Consider the following 25,062-nt stretch of genomic DNA (forward strand, 5'->3'; position numbering starts at 1 on the left):
AATGTGCTAGAAAATGGTAATGGTTTATTATCAGACATGCAGCAGTGTGAAAATACGTTTACAGAGATGTTTGCAGATGTCTTTTGTCCTAATTTATTTATTGTGTGTTTGTCAATATATTTATTCAAGTTATTTTTAAATTCCTAAATTAATTTTCTCAAGCTATAAGGAAAACCTTATGCCAAAGACAAACTATTAATATCATGGATGCCAAGTTCAGGAGTTGTCTTCAGAAAGTTGAACAGCTGAATGAATTCTTTATTAGATTCTAATAAAACAAGATATAAGAATCAAATTAATTGTTTATACTTTATTACTGCAAGTCTTCAATTTGTCATCTTTATAATACTTTTTAGAAGTTCTGTTCATTTATTCAGTAAGGAGCTGTAAGAATCCTGGTGTATCTATGCCAGATGTTCATGATGTAGGTCATTGATTTTTTTTTCCCCCTACAAAAAAACCCTGGAAATGTTGGGTGGGGATGTGTGTTTTCCTTTTTGGGGAAGGTTAAGAGAATTTGTTGTTCTTAGCTCAGAAATATTTCTGTAGTCTGATACAGCAGCAGTTCATAAGTAATAACAAAAAGAAATGAGAGCAAAATGTGATTTGAGATATGGGTAAAGAATTCGAGGAATTCAAACTTTCTGGGAATTCTAGAGTGTCTTTTGTTCAAAGATTATGTAGCAGCATAGCAGTAGGGTTGTTCTAGAGTTAAAGGATCATTTGAGAACATACCCGGGTTTTTAGCAGCCTATCTAAAAGATTTAGGAAAAGGGAGATGCAGTATCTGGGACTTTACTGTGAATTGGAAAGTTTAAAATCAGGGTTAGAGTTCTGCACTGGAGAACTTTGGATTTAGAGGTTTCCTAATGATGACATTCACATACTGTGTGAAACCACAGTGAAAATGGGGTCCTGAGAGTCATGGTCAGCAGGAGAAGAAATTCTGTGTGAGCCAGGCGGGCAGAGCATTCATACTGAGGCTACCCAGAGGTGGTGAAATCAGCTGCTTTGGAGATTTTCAGAAGCTGACAAGGCAAGTTCCTGAGAGCTGGTAATCCCATGAGGCAGGGGGATGGACTAGATGACCTCCAGAAGGTCCCTTCCAACCTGATCTATTAATGTTCAAACCACAGATCAAGCACATTTTGTGTGGGAAGTCAAACTTGTTTTGAGTTGTGCTGCTGTGCTGCAATCAACATCATTTAATTGCATGCTGTGTTCTCAGTTGGATCTGGACAATAAATCCACATTTCTGTACATGCCTGAAACAAAAATTAAGAGACGGACATGTTAGCAATTCCTCAGTGCATTGTAGATGTGGTGAAAGTCAAGCTGGTTCCATTCAAAGCATGTTTACTTATCTGTCACGGGGAAAAAAATTAGTCAAAGCTAACCTGCCACATAACAAATGCTAAGCCTTAGAAAAAGTAGGTGTTTCTTTTAATTTCATCTGGTTGGAAAGCATGAATACAGCTCACGTGGCTTAATCTCTTTGAAAAGTGACTCCAAGGCAACTCATAGCTAGTAAATTGTGGATAAAATGCTGTGAATATGAACAGAAAAGCAGCTAAATTTTCAGTTAAATTCTGCTCTGAAGAGACCTGCCTGGTTAATAATGTACTTAATTTGTATGAGTGAGTGGGAGTTTGAGGAGAGTGTAATGTCAGGAAATCGAGTGAGAGCTGAGTAAATTATGCTTCTAGAAGCTAAGAACAAAGAAGAAAAATCTTGCATAACAGTAAGTTAATGTCTTCATTTAATGTTAAAGCTCCAGTTGGTAACTAGGGAAAACAATAAAAAATATGCACTTAACAACGATAATTGTTCTATTTAGGTGCATATCAAGTCAAACAGTACTTGCTTATATTTCTTATTTTTCAATTCACACTTGCAGAACATCATTCTCTACCCTTGTGTAGGCCATTCTTCAATGGTCATGATAATTTTTGTCATCTTGGTTTTTTAAATATCATGTTAACACTTGAAGTATTTGGTATTGATCATTGAAACATATATTGCACTTTCAAAATTCTGAATACACACCCTGAAAATATAAAGTTTAAGGCTGAGTATGGTAAGCAGTTGTGTTTCTTAAGAAAAATGATTAAAAATTAACAAAAAATCTCACAATAATAAGACATTTCCTCATTTTTGTGGATCTTTGAGTTGTTAATATTTCATATCATTCAAGTTTCCAAGAATCCAGGAATAGGACTTAATTGTCGTCCATATTGATTTACTGACATTTAAAGACTTGATAGTTCTGTGAGGTATAAAAAGCATGTACCAGTAATTCATACTTCTGTCTTTACTGTAGATTAAGTACTACACTAATGATAGAAAGGAAGGACATAGTAAATTGGGACTTTTCTTCAGCTATTCAATAAGTAGCTAGTGTGAAGTTAAATTAATTTAAAAGTATTCATGTCCAAAAGTCTTCCTTGCTGGAGAGACTGAGGATTAACTAGTTCTGATATAGTCCTTTGGTGGTGTGAAGTCCTGTACAAATACTGACAATGACTTGTGATCTGAAGGAGCGTTGTGCAGGGCTTCAAAATATTAAAAGCAATTTGTATGTTAGCACAATAAATTAATTCAGCATTCTCTAATGGAAGCCATTGTAAAAAGGGATGTTGTGCTGATATGCGGGTGGGAACACAGGGTGGGGCACACCTGGACATCCACCGTGGGGGCTTACACTGGGTGATGTTTGTCAGTGTGAGCGGGGAAACCGCCCTGCTTTCTGTTAAATTGCCTCTGAATCCATTCCCTGACCATATTTTTGCCAACCCCGTAATATTTGTGGGAAATCAGTAGGTAGTGTCCGTAACTCTAAAGCTGAATTGTTCGTGCGAAGGATGTGCCCAGAGCCCAGCTGCGGGGGCAGGCCCGTGTGTGATGTCTGTCGGTGTTGCGGGAGCACAGAGTGACCGGAGCCGCGTTGTTTCCGCAGAGCGCCGAGGCGTGCCCAGGATGGAGCCCGCGGGGCCGGCGGACGGCGAGGACGAGCCCGGGCCCCCGGCGCGGCTGGCGCCCAGCCCGCACAGCGAGGCCGTGGCGCACGAGCTGCGGGGGCTGTCGCTGCAGCCCGGGCCCTGCCTGCCGCCCCTCACCGAGCGCAAGAATGGTGAGTGACACCGTGACCGGGGAGCGGGGGGGACCGGGCCGCGGCCGCCAGGGACTCTCCTGGCCGCTCCTGCCACGTCCAGGTGCTGCGGGATGTTGGGAAGTCGGTCCCGGGAGCTTCAGCCGCCAGGGCAGCTCTTGGAGCAGAGCAGGCACTCTGGAACCTAGGATGGAGTTGAGGAGATTTTTAAGTTTTAGTTTAAAAGCTAAGTTTTCGTTTTAAAACTGCAGCTGGCGTATACTACAAGTATTGATGAAATATTTTTGAGAGTTGTATTATTATCAGACAAAAAGGGATAATTTTCAATAATGGGGTTTTGCTGTATAAATAATACATAATTAATGTTTTGCGTTCTAGCCTACAAATTTTAATTCAATATTAGAATACTTCTGGAAAATATGTTGTTTCTTAGTTTCCTGTAAAATGGATGAGGTAGGTATCTGTGTCCTGTCAAACCTCCAGGAGCAGCCAAACTATTGCTCATCTCTAAGTTCAGATTTAGTAAGTTTGCTTAATTTGGTTTAGGAACAATTTTTTGTAGAAATGATGAAAGAAGCAAATTTGTAAAAGTGAACTTTGAACTTGATGGATTTGCATTTAAAGTAGTTGTAGTAATTTAATATTTTTACTTTTTATCAAAAATTGGGTATTTGCAAGAGTATTTTAGCATGTCACTACTTTATAAAATCTATAACAATAAGATATGTCAGTCACAGAAATACAGTGGCACTTAAAAAAATTCTGAAATGTTTAAGGGTATTTTTTTGGTAGGATATTTTTATGCAGGAAGCATTATGCTTACTGTGAGCTCTGGTAGTGATCCTTTAAACCTTTTGTTTACTTGAATGACTCTTTTGGCAGTAGTCCATTAGGAGGCTGAACTGTTCTAGTGTTGTTCTGCAGTGTTGTTAAGCTGACTTGCACAAGTTAGTACAGAAATTGTGTTTCCAGCTTTTCCAATGTCACTGCAAGGGTAGGAGGCTTCTGCTCTGGTTTGGTTTTGTTTACCATGGAGGTAATCACAGCATGCCTGCGTGAGCCAGCAGTCACTGGAGCTGTTACTACCTTCTCCTTTTTCACATTTTCCTCCTCTCCCCTGCCCTCTGCCCCAGGGATCCCAGTCACAGAGCAAAGCAGGAGTAAGAGTTGGGGTGGGCAGAGCTCGGTGGGTTTGCTGCAAATTCTCATGGTTAGCTTAAGCTCCAGTGGAATTATTGTCCCTTGAGTTTACAAAGGAACATTTATATGCTGTGCCAACTCTGTCAAAGAGGTTTTAACTTCCAGCAGAGGATCAATAACAAAACAGTTGGAGTGCATTAGGAGCTTAAGATTTTCTAGTCACTTATTACATGCATATATTTACTCCCTGAACAAAGACAAGTGGATAATTTTGGGAGGTGGATGTTGTATGTCAGTCTCCTGGACTGTCATAATTTTAAGGCTCTCCTATTTCATTTGAGCTGTTTTCAAGTTCATGGCTGTGGGCAATACTGTATTGCTAATGAAACTAATTTCAGGTTCTCATTAGTCTGCATCTTTCTGGATAATTAAATTAGGCAGTACATACATTGCGTTGATCATGTAAGCATGTGCCCTGTGTATTGCAGTGGTTTTCCATGCCTGTTCTCTGGAGGCCAACTCTTGCTCCACTTGCTAAAAAGCAGCAAAAGTTCTTATTTCATTGGTTCTGCTCTTCACACTTGTCACCTCCTGAGTGATGACAGAGATGTGTCTGTGGTTCTGGCAGTCTCCTGACAGCCGTGGCTGTACAGTCCCTGTCATGGGCAGTGGGCCTGCTCACATACATGGAGTTTGGGAAACAGGCTCTGCATTTGCATCCCTGCCTGAAGGATGCCAGGTTGGGTCCAGTATGTGCTTTTTAGGCAAGATGCTGTGTCCTTAGGAAGGACAGCTTGAGGGAAAAGTGACATGGATGAGGCTCTTTGGAAGCAGGAGGGAGGAGACTGATGCCTGGGTGTTGAGTTGGGCTGTGGTGGAGGAAGGCAGACAAGAGTAGCAGCAGCGTGGCACGGCCCAAGTACCAGTCAGAACAATGTGCTGCCCACACACTGCGCCACAGTTTCATGAGCTTCTGTCTGAGAGCCAGGAGGTGGCAAGGGAGGGAAGGATAGGCTGTCTGCTGCTGACAGCAGGAGGGTGGATGGGAATGATGCTGCCTGCAGCTTTCCAACCTGCTGTTTCAGAGCCAAGTGATGGGAAGGGATTGCGATGTAGATACCATCAATAAAAGGAGGGAGTGCATGACCAGAGCTTTTTGCATGCTGAATTAATACTTTTCCAGAACCGGTGAGCATGCCACTTTGGCTGGAAGAGGGAGCTCTGAAGGGCTGGGTCTGAGGAGCCATGCAGTCATTATTTCCAGGAACATGTAAAACAGAAAGCTCCTAGCTTGTGTGTTACAGCAGCCTCTCTTGGCTCTGCAGTGGCTTCCTGGACTATCTCATTGTGCCAAACTCTTCTTGTGACAGTGGCCGCTAGTTTCTGAAAAAGAGACATGTAAGTTGCTCTTGTGCAGTTGTCATCCACAGGGTGGGAGCCTGGTTATATTCTTGTAAAATGAGTGGATAAGTGGCTGGCACCTGTCTGGGCCATTGACTGCCCTTCAGCTCTGCATTTGGCCATAAATCCCGTCAGAAGGGGAATGTGCCCATTCCCTGCCCTCTGTGTGGTGTGAGAGGCAGTTCTGTTCCAGGCAGTGGGGGCTCTGAGGTGTCTGCTCCTCCAAACTCACAGCCAGCACAAGAATGGGATTGCCTCTGCCTGTGCATCATGAACTGGAGGAGGACAGAGAAGGTGGTGCTGTGCCTCCCATGGCTGGCAGCAACTGTTCTCCACCAGAATTGAGCTAATTCTGGGAGAACAACCAAGAGTCTTGGATATTTTGTAGGAAAAAAGCCTTGGGACAATAAACATCTTAAAGTAAAAGCAGGACTGGTAAAATCTCAATTAGGAGAAAGCAGTGCCTCTGGCTGTGTGAGAACAGGGACACTCAGGAGCAGGGACCCTGAGGCACCAAAGGTCAGGTGAGATTTGCAGCTTCCTGTGGAGTTGGAGAGCTTGTGGGATACTGTGGAGAATTCAGGGGAAGATGGAGCACACACACATGCACACACACACAAAACCCAACACAAACCCAAACAAAAACAAATACTCCAAATGTGTATATTGAGTCCTCCTAAGGGACCAGTCGAGTCAGCTGGGAGACACAGTTCTTAAAATAACTGAATGAAATCCACATCCCACTTAACCTAATGGTATTATTTAAATAAATTTGATGATCCAAGGGATTTTTTCTGGCATCTAAGAGTTGTGGTATATTAGTTTGCCTGTTATCTCTTATCTTCCACTCCCTCAGTATGTAGCACTGGTAACGTGCATTCTTGGCATGGTTTTATGGCCTCTGAACAAATTCTCAATCCTCTGTGCAATTAATAGATTTGAACTGCAAATTGGATATTAGGGAATCAGGTGAGATTTGGGACATTGTTCTTGCATCTCTCTATGACAAGTTTTTCTCCACTGCTCTAAGATCAGTGATTAGGTGTGTTTTTTCCTTTTGTAATGATACATAGGTAGATCACTGTGCTTAGAATTTATTTTCTTGAGAGAAGTTGGAGAGACACAGTGTAGAAGAGATGGCTAGTGGAAAGACTAGAGAACAACAAATGGAAAACTTAGTTCTGATTAAAGTAATAGCTTGGCATGGGATATAATTGAAAATCATCTTAAATTCAGCAGTTTCATAATCACTGAAAGCAATGAGATCTGGAAAACAGCATGCAGATATTCTTATTAACAGCACCACCACCAACAATAACATCAACAAACCAAACATAAAAATCCCCCACAAACCAGACCTCAAAGGAAGTGTATCCTGAAAGGCCTATCTAGATAAAGAAGTGCACAATTTCTGTAAGCTTACAGTTGAAATGTGTGTGTGCATTTATAGTGTAGTCATAAATAATGTGTGTGTGGTGGTCCAGAGAGGCTGTGCAATCTCCACCCATGGAAATACTAAAAATCAGACCGGGCACTGTTCTGGGCAAGCCTGTTCCAGCTGACCCTGCTCCAGCAGGACTTGGGCCAGGGGATCTCAAGAGGCTGCTGCCAGCTTCAGTGATTCTGGGGCTTGTCTTTCCCTTAAGGTTTTAATAGCCCATGGAACATCCATTGCAAATATTCTATTAAATAATATTTTCTAAAAACATGCAGCATATTGTAATTAATATATATTTGTCTTTATGCTTCGGTTTTTTGGTGGTGCTCTGTTTTTGGGGGGAGTTTGTTTTTGGGGTTTTGTTTGGTTTTTTAACATGTCAGTAGAAAAACCAGAAGTCCCTCGGTCTCCCTGTAAATATTTGAATGCCATCCTATCTGTTCGAGAGGAGAGCGCAAACTGAGTAGGTACTGATTTCCCAGTAAGTCTGTCTCTGTCATTGGTACTGCCAGTTCCCACAATCCTAGCATTCCCAGGCCATCAGTCAGTGTCTACAAGGAACAATTTTCAAATATTAAAGCATGTGAAAAGACATAGAAGCCAAAACTCAGAGATCTCTAGGGACTGTGACCTCTTAAATGGAATATATTCTGACATTTTCACAGGCTACATGAAAGAATTCCAGCAGGGTCATTCCATCTGGTAAACTTCTAAACAAACATTCCATCATTTTAGTTTGATTTATAGATATTATTTTTTTAATTATCTGCTTATTGTGAAGAGATTAACGCAGGAGACATGACCTGTGACTGACTCAATTGAAGGCATCTGGTATATGTGAAATCCTGTTTGAGGGCCTGGCATTTGAGTGATTACAGGAGATACAGAAAGCATGTTTTCCTTTAAAGAGATCACTTGATCAAACTGTCTTATTCTGACCTTTTCTCTTGAAATTCCTTGTGCACAACTAAATGCATAGCTAGAAAAGAATGTTAATTTTAAATTCCACTGTATAATTGTTTAAATTTGTTAGAACTAAGTCCTAACTGCAAATGTTGTCGTTGAAGTGTCAGTTTGTGACAGAGTCACTACAAGAAGGTAACATGGAGCAAACAGAACTGGTAATTGGTATGCAGCACTTATTATATGCAACTTTTGCAAATCAGAGGTACCACAGTGGATGACTAAATATTGTCCTCTACAGGATATATATATATGCAGTTAAACGTAGATTTGTATAGTTAAACATACACAAAAATGCACATTTTTATGTACTCTATATACACATTTAAAAACATGTATTAATTTAGATGTCTATACGGGTAAGACCAAATGGAAGATAGTTTTCATTTAAGCAGTGAACACTGCCAACATATGTCCTCCCTTAAAAGGAGTTTGTGTGGGTTTTAGTGGGAGTAGAAGAACATGCAGACTTATAAATTTGACATCACTGTAAGCATTTGGTATTTTTCTGGGAAGGGTGACTGAGGTAGATGGTGACCATTATTTGTCTTGTTTGGGTCTTTTTTGCCACAGTGGTGGAGAATATATGCAGAACAGAACACCCCCAAAACAATTCCCCTTCATTAATAATTTGAAGTAATGTTCTTCATGTTTATAGAAGTAATAGAATATATTATAATTGGGGTTATGTAAACTGAAGCCTTAGTTTGTGTAGTTAGAGCACTATTTTCCTATGTGAAGAAATTATTATTGAGATCGAGAGCTAGATTATCCTAATACAGTATAAAGCACTGAGATATTCATCAAGGTGTATGTAAAGCCAAGGTGAAATAGATATTTGAGTAATTAGGCTTTTTTCCCACTTGAAAATGTTATTGTGGTAGTGAAAGAGTTTAAACACCCCAGGGCATTTGGTTAGGTTTTGTTTTTCTTTTTGATGGGATTGCAAAGGAATGAGTTCCATATGATGGGAAGAGTTGGAATGTACTGTTAAAGCAATTGTTGCTTAGTTACTTGGTGTTTAATAAGGTTGTGAAGCAGCTCCCAGTCAGTGATGTCACTCAGCACATCCCTGATGCTCACCCTGATAAGGGTTTGTTGTGATGGGCAGGCAGGCACTGGGGAGGTACCGTGGGGCTGCATGTACTCCTGTACTTTGGAATTTTGGTTAATATCTACTAGACACTTCCACTTTTTAAATAACACTTCTGCTGTGGGCTGAAGGTTGGCAGAACACTTGGAGTCTGCTGCAGAAGAATGGAAGGAACAAGCACTGATGACCTTAAATGTAAAGCAAACATTTGTGAAAAACTTGTGCAATACGTTGCTCTTAAAATGAGATTCTGGTTTGTGAAACAGACAGAAATGTTCCATTCTGAGGCCTTTTTATTCATTTCAGCCACTCTTATGCAATATATTCAACTTTAATTGAAATTCAAATGAGAGGTACTTCTGCCCTCTGAAAATAATGCAAGTTCTAACAGATTTCATTTTCACTGAAACCAGGAGCTTGTTGTGTGTCTTTTACTTCATCTTCTGATTTGGACACACTAATGCTGTTTGTAACAGAGTTCAAACCTGTAACTGAAAAATACAGCATTCAGGATTTAAGATTTTCTTTCAGCTGAGAGAGATACTTTGGTTTTGTTGTTTGATGGAAACCAGTCTCTCAGCCTCAAGTTTTGTTTCTAGGTCATTATAGGTTTCTCTGTGATTCTCAGTTTCATTTTGCTATTTGTAATGTTAAAAACAGCTCATTTGAAACAGGTACATGCTCAAATTGCAGAGGTTTTATGTCCAATGTTTAGTTTGGAAATGAATAGTTCTCTCTATTACTAAACAATCTCTATTTAAATAGTCAGCAGCAGAAAGAGAAGATGAAAAATTTGCAATTTGAAAAAGTTTTCTGCCTGTTTTTAACAATGCTGTCAATTTCAAATGACAATCCAAATTCCAGCTCACTTTCAAACACTGATCACAAAATCATTTCAAACTCTGAGTGGAGTTGTAAGATCCCAAGCTTTTTCTGCCCCTAATCTATATTGTGTAATTTAGGGGTTGTTCTATTAACTGTATTACTGCTGAAATGAAGAGTCATCAAGGAACAAACACATTGCTATTGTTTCACTAATACTTACTCTAGAGGATTTTTGGGGTAGGCCAAAATGGGTGATTTGAATGGGAAGGTATTAAGTTCCCACCTGTAAAGTCACAATTTCTTTCAGAGAAATGTGGAATTAGGGTCCTTTAAAACCAACAACAAAAGTAACTGAAATACAAAGCAGTTTTTATCTGTCAAAACAATCTTCAAGGCAGATGCTGCCCAAACATAGGCAGTGTGTTCAATGTATCAGTGTGGGGGTAGTGGTTCTAATAATGACAGAATTTCTACTATTTCATAAGAGCTTTAAAAATTACCATCAGATTTGAAAGTGCATGAGTAAATCTGAGGAGTCCTTGTGGTGCTTTAGCAGTCACAGGTAAGAAGGGATGTAAACTGTTGTAGAGGAGTTACAAATTACAAAAGAGCTATATTGTTGCACACTCGAATAACCAGCAAAACCAAGGTATCAGTTGAGCTTGGATTAAGGTATATTCAAGACTGCTGGGAAAAGAAAAGGTTGTTGGAATAGGAATATTCTTTTATGATGTGGGAGATAAATGTTATTCTTCATGCAAGGATTTAAGAGAAACTTAGTCCTGAGCAGAATATCCAGATAATCTCCATATTCATAGTATAATTGAGTCTGGAGCAGAACTATTTCCTTCTTCAAATGCATCTTTTCTTTGTCTTCATTTGTTATGTCTGCCCTCACCCAGCTATTCCATATTGTGTAGCATTTATTGGCAATGGCAGTATTTGGTTACATGAAAAATACACAGCATCATTTTGACCTTTCATCTCTCCTAATCTGTACAAGAATTTCCTCATTCTTATTTTTCATAAATTCTATAATTCCTGCTTTTCTTACTAAAGATTTTACATGTTACTGTTTAGATTTTGATCAGACTTCTTAAAGATCTAAAATTGTCATCTCTGTGTTAAGCTTGTATTGAACTAAGAGGTGAAATTGAAGCAAAATGTGAGGTATAAGTTCAAGTAGCTGAAGCATAAGCACATTGATGTGCTGTGGGGTGGCTACCCTTGGAAAGGGGGAGGAGTGGATTGCACTCCTGGCTAAACTCATCTCTCTGAACCAGAGAAATGCTCCTGAAGGCTTGAGCTGCTCCCCCCAGCTGCTGTTACTGTGGTCAGCTTTCACCTGAGCACTGGGCACTCTCAATTTATATAAAGCACTATAAAGGGATAGGAATGGATAGAACTTCCTTCAGAAATATGGTGTTTGAAGAAAAATGCCTTACTCTGGCTTCTTTAATTACACATTTCCTCATTAGAGCATGAAATTTTTTAAATTTCAAAATACTGTTTTCTGAATAATTGGGAAATCAGAGTGTGTGAAGTGCACTGTACCCTTTTCATAAAACAATTTGTGCTGTTATGTATTGTTACACTGTTAGAATATAATTCATCCATCCATCCATCCAAACAATTCTCTCTTGGTACAAGAAAAATGTGTGTAATATTCTGTTTATTGACTGTGTCAGAGTTAATGTGTGTTTAAGTTTAAGCAGTATGTGTTTGTATTCTGCTTGTCTCAGCTTTTATTTTCTGAATGTGTGGACTTTCTCAACAGTAGTTTTGTTTCTTATGCACAGTAAGTGTTCAGCTGCAGGCAGTGAGGAAGTTAACTTGATTTATGAAGGAGCTTTTCCACAGTATTTTTTCCTTGTGTTCAGTAAAAATCACTGCAAAAGGAAATGTATTGGAATAGTCTGCAACTTGTATTTAAGCAGAACATAATTTAAGCTGATAATTTTTGTACAAATGATGTGCAGACAACTGATTTTTAGGCTGGGAGAGTGGCCTCAAATCATTCATGCTGCAAAGAGTTTTTTGCCTGTATTGTCAGCTCCTTACATGTCAAGAGGTTGCTGAAGCCTGGTGAGCTCACACCTCCTTGGAGTCTGCAGCTCTGAGCAGATCTAGGTCTCCCTTCTCCCAGCAGCAGGGAAACAGGAGAGGTTTCCAAATCCTGCTGGCAGGGCCAGGCAGCCTCACCCTGAGCTGGCACCTGCCCTGCGAGCGCGCTGTCACGGTGAACAGAAGTGCCCAGGGACTGTCTTGTTGAAAGATCCAAAGAGGAAAAGATTTTAAAAATTCTGTATATAGATAGAAAATATAGATATTTTCAAATCTGATTCTGTGGAAGTGAAACACTTTATCTGAATGGAGGTGTCCTTTAGAATTTCAGGTTGAAGGATTTAAAATACAAAGTAGAGGCGTGCAAAATGTGTGCAATGATAGCATCTTTAGGCCAAAGGGAAGGGAAAATACACCTGCCAGAGTTCCTAGTTGACATGTAGAGACTCTTTAACATTATGTATAGTTTCTTTTCTCTAAGTACAGGAAATTAAATGCAGACTCGTCTGCTGTTCCCTTACGGCCAATGCCAGGTAATTAGAGGGGATCCATTTCCCTGAAATCTTCCAGGTTGACACTGAAGTTGATGACTCATGTAAGATAAATGGGATATGCTGCAGAGAATGGCAGATCAGAAGCTGTGGGAGGAAATACTCCTGAAACTGTTGGGAATAATGAGATGTGTAACTAATGCAAAAAGGAAAATAATAAAGTACTCGGGGCTCACATATTTACAACAAGGAACAGAGGCTCTCATACTGCAGGGAAAGGCATGGAAATAATCACTGGTTTTCCCAGTTACCTCTGCTAGATGAATGTCTCTGGAACCAGACCTGGGGTTGGGTGGGTGGGAAGATTCCTTAACATAACTATAACTTTTTCAAATGCCGCTGGGCAGCTTTGTTTACTGGTGAAACTTAATGAGGAATGAATGTGCCGGTCAGGCAAAGATGAAATATTTCTGCTGCCTGCAGCAGTGTTCCGAGGAGTGGGGGCAGGGAGAAGGAAGGGGGCAAAGGGAGCGAGACCTCGGCAGCAGTTTGTCTTAGGTATCAGCGAATGCTCTCCAGCAACTGCTGGATTTATTTTTAACCGCTTGACTCATTCTTTGTCAGATGATTGACCACCGAGCTGCACACTGAAACACCAATGTGCAGAGGAAGCGAGCGTAACTGCAGGCGCGGGGGGAGTGTCTGCCGGGGAGGAGAGGCGGGCTCTGCCACTTGTGCTTCACATGCTGGGTGCCCGCGCCGGCAGTGGGCTGCGGGCTGGGAGCGGCACAGCCAACCGAGCGGGGCCGGGGTGGGCTGAGCCGAGCCGGGCTGAGCCGAGCCGAGCCGAGGGGAGCGGTCGGGGCAGCGGCATGGGCGGCGCGGCAATGCCCCGGCTGCTGCCGTAGGGTCCGCGGGGCCCCGCGCGGAGCGCGCTGCACCGCTGCCCACTGCGGCCTGCCTTTTTTCGGTGCTGGATGTTGCCATTCTAAAGGATTCCCACCATGATCGATAGCTCCAAGAAACAGCAGCAGGGCTTTTCCGAGATCTTACCTGCAGGGGATCTCAAGCCGCTGAAGGAGAAGGAATGCCTTGAGGTGAACAGCCAGAAAAGTCTCAAGGAAGGTCAGTCACTTGCTGGTTGGGGGACAGAGAATGCAGGAGTCCTGGGCACAGTCAGTTCACAGCGTGCCTCGTGTAATGCTCTAGGTCAGGAAGAGTTTTTGTACATTAAATGAGGTACTGTTTTCCCTGTGAAAAAAACCCTCTAAAAGCTGAATTGAAATTTTACCTGAGACTATTAAAATAACGATGATGATAGCTTGATAGGAATTGTAGTATGAAGAGAAATGAGCAATCAAGTAGTCTTTTCAGGGTATCATTTAGTGCTGAATTAATGAAGGACTCTGAAGTTGTCCTGTAAATATTGCACACAGTGCTTCAAAATGTCTCTATTGAAATAAATATAATGAAATAAACATCATGAAATATGGCATGTCAAAATAAAACCCCACACACCTTCAGTATTAGACATATTGCTACCTCATTTTCAACAGTGCTTTTCTCAGGTCTTTTTTTCCTTTGGAATTCTGTTCTCCCCTCATACTTTAAATTATATTTTATTCTGGTTTTGAGAAGTGCACTTTTCATACCACATTATTTCTTTTTAAATTATTGGATTTCAACTGGGCATTAAATTGATAAAATACATTCGTTTCTAAAATAGCAGTAGTCTGAGAATATTTGGAGTCATTTAAAGCTGACAAATAGAACTATACGAGATTCACTTAAAGTAATCTTTGTTAGGCTGAGACAATAATGCTGCTGAGACTGGGAATTGTCTTACTCGTGGTGGGCAGGATTCTTCCCGCTGGCCTGGCTGAAGGAGGAGAGCTCTGGCCTCAACTCCAGCTGCTTGATCAATAGCACACAAACTGTATTTGCAGTTGACAGAATTCCTGCTTTCCTTTTGCAGCACTCTGCTTTTTTCTTCCAGATATCTCTGGATTGTCTGTGATTCAGAGATTTCTCCCTTGGTGTGGTGGCAAGAGTTCTAGATGAGATCCTGCCTTTCTCAGAATTTAAATGCTGGGTTTGTTTGGGGGTTTTGTTCATTTCTTTTTTAAATTTGGACCTTAATAATGTTTAGAATGGCAAAAAGCTAGGTCATATTCAGTATTAAATTCATTACCTGACAGGTCAGTTTAAAAGCCCTGTTACTTAGCTTTAAGTTGGAGCTAGAGAGAGCACTGATCTCTGTGCAGGGTTCTGGTACTGAAGGTGTGACAGGGATTGGGAAGGTACCGAGAGGTTCAGTGTTGCTGCCTGTGGCCGTGGCTGGGAGCAGAGCAGTTCTGCTTCCTTGGCAGGAAAGCACTGACTGGGAGACCGTGACTGCAGGACAGGGCCAGCAGTGGCCTCTGGCCCGGGTGGTTTTGTCTCACAGCTCAGAACCAGTTACAGCCCTGCTGCTGCTGCTGAGGCTCTGGGCACAGCAGCGAGAGACAAGGAGCCAGGGGGTCAGAGGGTCAGGGGGGGCAGTGCTGTAGGAAACAAAACCCATCTGGGGTAAGCTACCAAGAAATGAAGGCCAGAAAAACATGGCAAAACATGGCAAAACGCAGCACGGTGGGTAGTGTAGGTGGGCTGATGAGTAACCACAGTAATGATTATCCTCAGGCCTCTTCAAGCCCGTCAGTTATGGGGAAAGTGGATGAAAGAATGTACGTTACAGTAATGATGGTCTGTCAGAGTAGCAAAAAACCTGCAATTATGGGATACTCTGCCAGTCTAAATTCATTAATGTTTTAGAGCTTAAATTATTCAGTGCATACAAGAAGATATGTTTTCCATAATCACTACCTTTGCTTCCTTTTCTGTGTTTTAGTACCTGTTCTCCATTTTCACTTCCCCAGTGAATATTGCTTATTCTTTTATCTCTCCCAAGTTTGGCAGTGTAATGATTAAAATAATGAACCTCTTCTTGAGAGTTTGATTGACTACAGGATCTCCTCTTCCAGCCTTTCCTCCTTCTAAAGCTTAGAAAAACAGTAATTTTCTTTCTTGTGGTATATGGAATGGATTATTGAAAACACTCCAAATCATCTTGATTTACATCTAGAGGGACTAAAACAGAGCTCCAGGTTTCCCGTTTATAATGTTATGAAATAAGTAGTTCAGATATTTTATATATATTTTTTAAAATCAGTTGCAGCTATTAGTTTAATCCTATTTAAACAATACTACAGGTAACACATTTTACTTTTTAAAAACATAAATTGTACGACAACTTATTTTACAGAACAGTATCTTCTAAATTAGCTCATGCCATTCTGTTTCTCTTTTTTTTGCCCTCCTCTTTTCTCCTCCTTTCTTCTTTCCTAAAATGATGTGGCTGGTTTTGCCACGTGAATTCTCAAATGTTTTTTTCCTTAGGACACAATATACTTAAAAATACAATCTGTGAATGATAAAACTTGCAAAAATTAAAAATGTAATTGTGTGGTGATCCAGTAATTCAAAAGGTGCCTTTGTTTCATAAGCTACATTGCACAGGTTTGATAAATCTAAAAATCCTGAGATAGTGCAGTGCTTTTTTCAGCGATGAGTACCTTAAGAGAACTGCAGGGTGCAATTTTTTTTACTTAGTATTTCTTTATAAGAAAAGGGATTTTCGATGGAAACAAAAACAATAAAACTGTCTTCAGCAAATTAAGGACATTAGCAGTTTAGACTGCAGAGTTGAATTTTTTTCTTTCCTTAGGCTATTGATACACATTATAGCATCCTGGAGCATGGGAGGAAATCCTCTTAATTACCCTTTCTTGTAAACAGCTCAGATACTATTGTTGCATATTGCCTTTTTTGTGAAAAAGTTCTTATTTTTACCTGTCTGATCAAAATTGCCTTTTGTATGAGCAAGGAACAAAGATATTTTCTGTCTCTGAGGTCAACCACACAGTGCTAACTAAACAGCTTTTTCAGAAATTCCTGTACCATTGACTGTACCTCCTGCAGCATCTTGTAGCACTGTCAAGTAAGCAACCAAAACATTTGGAAAATTCAAGTGAAAAGCCTTCAATGTGCCTACAGTTACTAAGGAATATTCAGTGTCATCAAACAGTGCATGTATTAGGACCTGGGAATATATCTGGACTGCAGATGGAAAGGTTTCCAACAGCATTGGAGAGAGCTGAGGAGGTCTTGTTTTATAGCCTGAGTTGTTTCAGTATCAAGATGGATGAGCTGTTGACACTCTTGAAGACACGGTATTAAATTGGTGAAACAGATCAGGCTGGTGCTTAGGTGGGGTTTGAAAGGAGGCTGAATCCCAGTTTGTTTGCACCATGTTTTTCATATCATAATCTGAGTTTCAAAGTTACCAGTTGCCTGCAGGCTACTCTAATTAAAAAAACTAGCCAGGAAGGAAATTTTATTTCCACCTTGAAACACAATTTCTTTCCGGGATTTGTTATGCTTTTTAAGTTTACTGGTTTGTGAGGAACTGGAGACTGGCAAGTGCTGGAAACAGGATACAGGGTGGAATGAGTGGATTTCTCAGGTGTGCACTGGAATTGTCTTCATGCTGCCTGAGTAACAGATTACCAGGTGTAGTCAGGAAGGATTTCTTCCCCTCATCCCTTGCAATCAAATCCAGGTTGCATGAGAATTGTTTATTCAACAGACTTCCTGCTGTTGCTGCATGTTGAGTATTGATGATTCTCTTGACCTCTTCTCCTCTCCTGCCCTGGCATGATAAAGATTCTGCTCTTGGTTTATTTGGGTTGGTTGGTTTTTATAAAGAAAAAGCTCTAAGTTGTGTTATCTGGTGTTTAGAAGTGTTTTTATGACCCCTTATCAGTGGTAGTCCATCAGGTATATTCCTTGAGACACAGACAATGAGAAAAATACTGTCAAAAAAAGTGTTTCTCCTTTGTTAATAAAGGAAGCACTGTAAAATCTGTGTACTGATCCTGCAGGGCTGTGCTAAACTCTACCATAAACAGTCTCTTTAATGTTGTGCCATAATTGTATGTTGTAAATCAGCACTTACTCTGCAGAATTTTCTTCTTCAATGTAGCACTTAAATTAATAATAAATACATTGTAAGACCATTATAATAAACACATGCTTAACTACTTCAGTAAACCAAGACTACCATGTACTAATTTGATTTTGTATGTAATCTGGATGCAGTTAGAAGATGATGGTGGCTAACCAAGAGCTTTTAAAAAAACTTGCTATGGCATCTATAAGATTTCTTGAAAATTTTACAAAAGGATTAGGAGTGCTGCTGCCAAGAGCCAGGTGTATTCCCACCCTGCTTGCTGCCAGCCTGTTTCTCGTGTTGGCATTGGGGGTCGCACAGCCCGAGGTGGGTGGGGATTGCTGAGGAGCACTTCTGCCATGGTGCTGCCAGGCCCGAGCACAGAGCTGACAGGAGGCACCTCTGCCAGTGTGAAGGCAGCAGAAGCTGCTGGGGGTGGAGGGAGGCACAGGCCATTGCCTGTTCCTTGGTAATCCTGTGTTAGATCACAGTGAGTTATGAAACCACACTCTGAAACACCGTCTGCTTTGCTGCTCTGCTGGGGCATTCTTCTGTCCTGTCACATCCAGCACAACACGTGGGAGCCTCAGCCTCCAGCGTGGATCCTCCCTAATGCAGCAACTTCCCCATGCCTGGGATCAGCTGGACTCACCCACTGAGCATCTGCAGAGTCTGGAGCTGTCTGCAGCAGAGCTGACTCAGTTCCATTGCTCACATCCCCTTTGCAATCAGGCAGCTCAGTGGCAATCCACCTTCTCCTGCTTTGATTCATGTGTGGTCTCCTGAGCTGGAGCATCTGCTTGGCTGTGCATTTTGTTTGCTGTGCCTCGGAATAGCATGGACAGTGGAGGGGGTTTGGCTGGAAATCATCTGTCCTCATTCTGTGTAATACACTCCAAATTATCACAAAGTTGTAATAGATGTACAATTTAAACCCAAGTTTCATGAGTCCCTTGACAGTACACTTTTTGGCTAATAGTAGTATTTGAGGAAATGCAGATTATTTTTTTAAAAATCAGAGGTTTGCACTAAGCAGAGTAATACTTGCAGATTTAGAAAATGTTATTGTTAATATACTTAGGTTACACAATTGTACAGAAAATGGAAATATAAGCTTTAGTTTGTTGAGACTTCTCACCCAAGAGAGTAGTAATGATTTTTCTCATTTTAAAGATGTAAACAGAATCATGAAGAGTATTGATTTTGCTTTTTCCATATCTGTATGCACACACACACACACACACACACACACACATACATATATATATATATATATATTAATCCCAGCAGACATCCCAGTAATTTGTTTGAAGGTTTGTGTATGTTCTGGCTGGTTTCTAAGCAACATGTTCCATAGCAATAGGATACAATACAGATTGTCCTATATCCTAGTCATTTAAGCCTCTCAGCTAATGATATTGTTACAGTTCATATATTTGTTTGAGATGTTGAGTTTACATGCAGCTCTCTTTGCCATCTAGGTTTTCATTTTCTGCTTTCAGTGGATGCTGTTATTGCTGGAACACTCATCTGAGCATCAGCTCTGGCTGCAGACAAAAGCTTTAAATCACAGTGGTATCATTTGAGAGATTTGGAGGTCCTGCAGGGCTTCCCTCCAGAATTCTGGAGAGATGATCTGAAATGGCCCTCAGCAGTCTCCTCACATGTACTTTACACTTACACAGTACATTTATAAGCTGAAATGGAAGTATGACTGAATAATTGTTTAAAATGAATATGCAAAAGAGCTGCTTCAGCTTTTCTTAATTATTTTGGATATAGTAATAGCAGAAAAATCACTTATACAATAATGGAAAAAAGAACATAAAAATTATATAACAAGCAAGTAAGGGTTTTTTTTAACAAAAGCAAGCTAAACTAAGTAAAATAGTTACTTTTTAAAATTATATCCTGGCATACGTGGAAGTTTTGAAGACATTCACCCATGATTAGATGATGAATACTTTTTACAAGAGGAATTGGTGATAAATTATTTTTGTTTTAAAACTAAGAGGATTTAGCATGCTCTGTTACCATCTTCAGGCTGATGGGGAATGAGTACCACAATTTAAAATGTATTTTATCTTAAAATTCCATACAACTTACTTAGAATAATTTCCAAAAAATTCAAGGTAGCTATTTTCATGATTTTCTCACCTCTCCTTCTTTGACATGCCATATAAATGAAGTGAACATTATATTAACAAATTTCTGACTTTGGACTGGTGGAATGTGTAATACCATGTGCAAACTACCATATTTCATAACCTTCCTGAATTATGTACCTTGCATATCACCTGCTCTTTCTTTTACTTACTACACAAAATATTCTTTCTACTATTTTTTTTAATTTGCAGAACAAATATTAGTGGGAAAAATCAACCATTTTTCTAATAGATAGAGTACAATACCTCATCATAGAGTTGAGGGAGAAACAATCTCAGCTCAGGAGAAAGCAAAACCTCTCTCTGGAAGATTAAGCTGGCATACAGTTATGGTGTTTAGCAACAGAGACTTGAGGCTGGGAGCAGAGGGGCTGTGGGGTGCAGGCAGCAGTGCAGGATGCACTGAGCACTCGTGCTCAGGTGCTGCAGCTGTGCAGCTGCTGCCCTGTGAGGCCGCAGTTCCAGGGCAGAGGTGCTGGGATCTCTCCTGGAGCTCGCCTGAGCCCGGAGGATTCTGTGCTCAGTGCAGTGCCCCACGCCGGTGACACGCTGGTGACACTTGTGTGAAGGGTGCAGCTGCCTCTGCCCCCTGTGCCCAGCTGCAAGGGGCACCGGCTGCAGGAGAGCTGTTGGCAGCTGGCAGAAAGAAGCGGAGCCTTTGGTGTAACAGCTTTTCATCTCAAGGAAACGGCCGAGTTTCCAGCACTGTCTGTTTCCATGGCAGCCAGCCTAGCAGCCTGCACTGGAGTTTCTGCTGCTCTTGGAAATTTCCAAGGGGTTATGGAGGAATGCTGGACATTACATTCTCTCATTTCCATTCGCAGTTTTAAGTGTTTAAATAGGTACTATCTGTTGGATTATCTCAGAGAATAATGAGATTATTAGATACAGAACATTAAAAAAATCTCGATGTGTTGTTCCTCTTGCTGCCATTTCAAAGGACTGTGTGGTGTCTGCTGGACCCTGTGTCCATGGTGAAATATTTGTTTCTGCAGTTTTAAGTGTTTAAATAGGTACTGTCTGTTGGATTTTAACTTCAAGAGAATAATGAGATTATTACATACAAAACATTAAAAAAAATCTCAATGTGTTGTTCCTCTTGCTGCCATTTCAGAGGACTGTGTGGTGTCTGCTGGACCCTGTGTCCATGGTGAAATGTTTGTTTCAGCTGTGTAATTGGGAAATGGCAACAACTATTTGCTGTTTCATAGTACCTTCTATAAAAAGATTAAAATTTGATCTTAAATTAATAGGCTATGTAATGAACTATGTTAGATGTGGAATTATTAGTGCTGGAACTGCCAGAACTGTGCACAATATGTGTTCTGTTTTTTTTTCAAGGCAAGAAGCAGTGGTGAAAGCTTGTCAATCAGCATAGATAGCATTGTTCCTGCAGGACAACTATTGATTTATTTTTGGCCTCTTTACATTCCAGTGCTTGTGATTATGTAGTACTACTTTGAGACTGCTCTTCTGTAGGATACACATTACAGATTCGTAACAGGAATCACTTGCTTAGCTCTGATAAAAGCTGTTTGTTGTGGGTGATTTAATAGTACACTTTATTTCACTCCTTCTGCCACTCACAGCAAGTAAGACATGCCCAGGGCGCTCTGTTTGCTGCCTTTCCAGGGTGCACAGAACGTGCTGTGTCTCCTCAAGTGCCTGTTTGTGGCACTTCTGCCCTCACGCCTTCAGCAGGGGCTGAGGAGCTGCTGCTTCTGGTTATCCTCAGTCTCTGCCCCTTTGGCACGCTGTGCCTGAACCTGAGCAGGTCTCCTGGTGTGAGGCAATGCCTTTATAAAAGTTGCTGCTTTACAGAAATACACTTCCACGTAACCAAGTGCACTGGTTAACAGAGGAGCTTCCCTTTGTGCTCCATTGCCTGGCTCAGAAGTGTTGATGGCCTGGTGTGCTGACACTCAAAGGAGCTGGAAGAGAGGGAGCACCAGCCTCTGGCACTCAGCTTTTGTGCTGGCTAAACACTCCACCTCCAGTGCAGTCACAAGACTTCTGCTGACTCCGAGAGTCAGATAACCAGATGTTCTTACTGTGAGGAGGGATTATGCTGTTTTGTTTTGTCAGTTAGTATTAAATAAGCTATTCAAGCTTTAATGATCATTTTATTGACTTAAGAAAACACATGGAAATTTTGGAATCTCTCCACCTGGTGTTCAAGTGTTAAAATTGTATGCTTAGTTGAAAACAAAAAGGAATATCCTCCCTTCTCCCTCGGTCAGAGCAAGAATTGGACTGACCTCTCTGTGCATGGCTTTTATTCAGAAGCAGTTCACAGACAATTTTTAGAGTTGCAGTGGTGTGAAGGAGGATTGCTGCCAGATAATGTGAAGTGCAAAATATTTGAACTGTCTTTTAGCAACTACATTTGCTCGATAGTGTTAACATTACCCTTCTCTTACACATGTACTTTAAATAGGAGGAACAGTATCAACAACATTAATAGTTTATCAACACGTTTTAATATTTGTTAATGTTGTGCCTTCACTTTGGAGATCACTTAAGATTTTAGATGCTATGTAGATAACTCCCTGATTTTAAAAGTGTAAAAGTGAAAGGTAAACTATCTGGCAGCAAGCTGAATGGATTTACTCTGATAAGGACATCTGTAAAACACAATGTTTGAGTAAATACCATTCCAAGGGCAACTTTGCTTTGTAGCACCTCCTTCTCTTGTCTTTTGAATTCTCCCTTCCCCACATTCCATGATGGTTTGTCTGTAAATGGTTCTTTAAAATAAAGGGGAGGGGGAAAAACAAAAAGGAAAAAAATGCCAAACTCTGACCCACACTAGAACAAGAGTAAAAAAAAAAATATATATATATATATATGTATATATATATTTATTTTTTTTAGGCTGTGTCATCTTATCTCATCCAGCTTTACTAGATTTACCACTGTTCTGGAAATCTCTGGCTGTATGGATTTCCATACATATGATAAGTCTGTATTAGCTTTAATTACATTAGATTTAAACCAACCTGCGTTCTGTTCTAGATAGTTTCTCACAGAAATAAATGAGCAATTTTTTGCCATAAGTGGAGTTCTCATATGGTTCATCCTTGTCTCTGAAGATTTTATTATATTTTCCTTATTGAAAACGTGTGATTCAGTTTCCATGACTCCCATCCTCCTGTCAGGCTGGCTGTTCTTTGAGCCACTTCTTGTGAGCCCCCATTTGCTTGTGAGCTTTTCACAGCCCTCACTCCTGTTCCTTCCTTCACAGCCACACCAGGTTCCCCTCCAGAACAGAGACACGTCTGTCTGTACCTGCAGAGACAGGGAAGGGTCACTGCTGACTGTGGTGTGCCAGCTGCTCTGACACCCTCACCTGTACCCAGGTGTGCTCTGACTCTCACAGACAGGTGTTTCTGTTTCATCCTTATAGCAGCTCTGCCTTTTACTTTGTGTCACTGTAGGGGCTGAAAGTATTTTAGATCCTCTAGATCCTTATATCTCTTTTACTGAGATTACCAATATTGGCTTTTTTTTTTCTGATGGATTTGCTTTGGAATAGCAAAACCTTTTTAACTTTCCAACTTCAAAAAATAATATGTTTAGGGGTTTTAAGATCACTTTCTATTTGAAAATTTTCTATTATTTAATAATGCATTTGACTGCTCAATATTTATCTTTTTTAAAAAGTGTAGATATAAAACACTTCTTCAACGTTAGTTTTGGAGTTGATTGCAAAAGCAAACATCTGGTTTTCATCCAGCTTGGTTTCTGTTTAACCTCCTTGCTCTGGTCAAGTCAAAATCTTCAGTTATTATCTTTTACCATCTTTCTAACTATGAGTCATCTCTTCTTTAGTATTCCCCCTGCAGTGCTTTCCTATTAGTCATGCTACAGGCTGTCCTGTCCTTATTATGTAATATATCAGTTCATGATATTTATTTAGTGAGTGAATAACTACATGTTCTATATCTTCTATATCGCTAATTTTCTCACTGTTTCTATGACTTGTCCAGATACAGATGGGACAACTTCAAAATCTTCCCTTATTGCTTTGTAATTCCCAATGTAGATGAACAGATGATGGGCAGACAAGTAATGTTATGAGAGACAAAAAGGTTTGTTACATGTTTTTCTTAAAAAATGCTAAAGGTTCACATGTGACCACGTAATGTTTATGTGCAGGTACATTCTTACTGTTCTTCTCTCCCTTTTGCTCTAGTCCCACTGCATATTCTCTTTTTACACTGTATATTGTTTAGGATATGGTTCAGTCTTTCTGTAAAGCTTAAGCCAAATACCTGACCATCATTGAAGCCACAAATCATAGGTACATTCCTGAACTATACAGCAGGGCTTCCCACAATTTCTATTTAGAAATAATGTTCAGTATAATATTTTCAGTAATAATGTTCTTTTCCACTTGTGACCACTGATATTGAAAACACATCCCTAGCAATGCTTAGGTAGTTACAGCTGAACCAGCTCCACCTACAAAATGGGCTTTATGAGAAAGCTTAGTGAAAAAAAATTGTAAAAGAAAATTGTAAAGTCTGTGCCACAGCCCTGAAATGTTTGTATTTGAACTCTCAGTATTTGTGTGATACAAGAAAATAATGTCCTTGTTTTCAGGACTTGCTATTCCCGGTCTTAATGCTTTAGCCAGAGGAATATCCTTCCTGTACTGCAGAACAGGAAATAAGCTGGTTCCTTTTAAATTCTGGAAACAATGAACTTTGTCCTTAGCTTAATTTTTTAGAAGTTACATTCATTTTGATGTTTTGGACAATGCATTAGCTTGTTTTGCTTCCTTGTGAAATACAACAGGAACAGCATACCATAATCATACACCATAATCAGCTCTCAAGTTGGAATTTCAGCATGTAAATATTACATCTTTAATGTACATTGTCTCTTAATTGTCCCTTGTTCAGAAGATGAAATTTCACTTTGGGGTAGTAGCTATATGTGTCAAAGAGATAATGAAGCACTGTGATAAATTGATATAGAAACCAGGGGAAGGGAGGAGTAGAAGAAAGAAACAACTTTTTTTTCCCCCTTGTTTTCCCCCCGGCAACAAAAAGCCATAATCTTTGAAAATATAAAACTTTTATGTCTACCTCTTCCCCCAGGTTTTGTGGTTTCTGGTGTAGTATTTAATATATGTCACATTGGTTGACACACAGGAACGTGTGGGAAACATTTTATTAAATGTAATGAAATGTAAGAAGTTACCTCTGAAGTTTTATAAGCTGTTTTTCTACATTTGAGAATACTGGATTTGTTCTATCCTTTAAATAATTATGATAACACATATCTCAATAAAAAAACCCAACACCTTCTGATGTTCAGA

General features: G+C 40.2%; 1 protein-coding gene across 3 annotated transcripts in view; it reads left to right on the forward strand.

Moving 5' to 3' along the window:
• The window catches only part of MRTFB (myocardin related transcription factor B), a 66,145-nt gene that overhangs the window by 14,352 nt on the left and 26,731 nt on the right, over positions 1–25,062 (forward strand). For 2 of the 3 annotated variants that reach the window (XM_039731861.1, XM_039731863.1), the window contains exon 3: positions 2,957–3,130. In XM_039731861.1, coding sequence (XP_039587795.1) covers positions 2,977–3,130 — 154 coding nt within the window. In that variant the 5' untranslated portion in view covers positions 2,957–2,976. Of the gene's footprint in view, positions 1–2,956; positions 3,131–13,494; positions 13,650–25,062 lie in introns of those variants that run through there. The other variant, XM_039731862.1, reaches the window with a different exon arrangement.

This window comes from Passer montanus, unplaced genomic scaffold (assembly GCF_014805655.1).
Source record: "Passer montanus isolate IOZ18808 unplaced genomic scaffold, ASM1480565v1 scaffold8, whole genome shotgun sequence".
Lineage (NCBI taxonomy): Eukaryota > Metazoa > Chordata > Aves > Passeriformes > Passeridae > Passer > Passer montanus.